The 1,461-nt window shown below is 55.6% G+C and overlaps 1 protein-coding gene across 1 annotated transcript in view; it reads right to left on the bottom strand.

Annotated features, from left to right (window-relative positions):
• Positions 1 to 1,264, bottom strand: part of DLL1 (delta like canonical Notch ligand 1) — a 9,211-nt gene extending 7,947 nt beyond the window's left edge. The window contains exon 1 of the mRNA XM_031058768.1: positions 1,061 to 1,264. Coding sequence (XP_030914628.1) covers positions 1,061 to 1,264 — 204 coding nt within the window. The remainder of the gene's footprint in view (positions 1 to 1,060) is intronic.
• Between the last annotated feature and the right edge of the window lie 197 nt (positions 1,265 to 1,461).

The raw sequence follows: 1,461 nt of genomic DNA, 5'->3' as shown, positions 1-1,461 counted from the left end.
CGACCTCCCATTTTGGAGGTGCAGCTCTGGTGCCCTCGCTTTCCTCCCCCTTATCTTCTCGTCAGAGGGAAAAGGGGAAAGTGTCTTTCGGGGTGAGGGAAAAAACACAGCGGCCAAAGCCGCTCGTCCCAGCAGAGCTGGAAGAGTTAGTGTCACGGTCTCCTTCTTTCAGGAGTGTCTCTGACTTTTTTTCCCTTTTGCCGATACCTCTAGACGTAGCCTGTCGGCAACTGACAGCTCTTTCGGATGGCAAAAGAAAAAGAGAGGAAAAGAGGACGGGAAAAAATTAATATTTATCTGTTAAACTCTTTTTCTTTCGCAATCCACGATGCTCCTCCTTTTCTCCAGGAAGAAAAAATAAAAATAATAAAATAAAAGCAACTTAATTCCCAACAGAGGCAGAGAAAAGGCTTCCCAAGCAAGATTAAAAATTGGCGATCTGGAAATCCCTGCAGAGGCAGCGGCGGAGGCAGCGGCGATAATTCCCGGGGCGGTGCGATTCGGGAGCGGCTCTGCGCGGCTGCGCTCGCCCTGCGCACGTCGGAGCTGGTGGGTGTCAAACAGCAGCGGTGGCGGGCAGGGCACGTCGGAGCCTTGATCCCCTTTTTTCTTTTTTCCCTTTTCCTTTTTTTTTTTTTTTTTGCAAAGGAAAAGAAGCTCTCTTTCCTTGTTGTGGGTTTACTTTTGTTTTTAGAGGAATCCCAGCCAACAAAAATAAGCTCGTGTCTCAACAGCAGCGAACAGAGCGTGTCCGGGTGTGCTCCTACGGGGGAGGGGGTGCCTGCTCTGCGCTGCTCCGCTCCGCTCCGTGCCGGCCGACTGCATGCCTAATGAGATGCAAATGAGCAGCCCCCCAATCTGGCTAGAGCTGTCACAAAGGAGCCACTTTTCCAAACCCTCCTCTCAATGGATCGCCAAATGGTCAGTGAGCTGTAAAATGTGCAACCCTCCTCCCCCTCCCCTTCGCGCTCACAAAACGTGTTCATTTACATTCCTGCAAATTTGGTAACCGCAAGAATCCCCCTTCTGCTCCGGCGAGAGGGTAACACCCCCTCTGCACCGGGGAGAGGCAGTGCAACACGCTCCGGCCGGAGAGCAGCCCCGAGGACGACGGGCTGTAATTGCCTCTTGGAACGTGCAGAGCAGCCGCCGTGACCCCAAAAAGTGACTCGGTGATCGTGACTACTCCAAGGGGCTTCTCCGGCGTTAAAGGGACGAGGGAGGTGGGAGCCACCGAACCACAGCGAGGGGAGTCCCATCCCATGAAATTCACACTGCATTTACCCTGGTGTAACCGGGGTAATTGGGGAGGGGGACAACGAACGTGGACGAAGTGACCCGGAGTTCTCTCCTCCCGAGGCTCCGCTCCCGGCGCGCATCCCGCCGGCGGAGGCACGGGGGATCCCCGGGGGTCCGGCGGCGAGGGAGGACGCGGGCGGGTTCGCGGCGGGGACTCGTGGA

This window comes from Geospiza fortis, unplaced genomic scaffold, assembly GCF_000277835.1.
Source record: "Geospiza fortis unplaced genomic scaffold, GeoFor_1.0 scaffold381, whole genome shotgun sequence".
NCBI lineage: Eukaryota > Metazoa > Chordata > Aves > Passeriformes > Thraupidae > Geospiza > Geospiza fortis.
The sequence above is the reverse complement of the archived record's forward strand: the minus strand, read 5'-3'. Positions and strand labels throughout refer to the sequence as shown.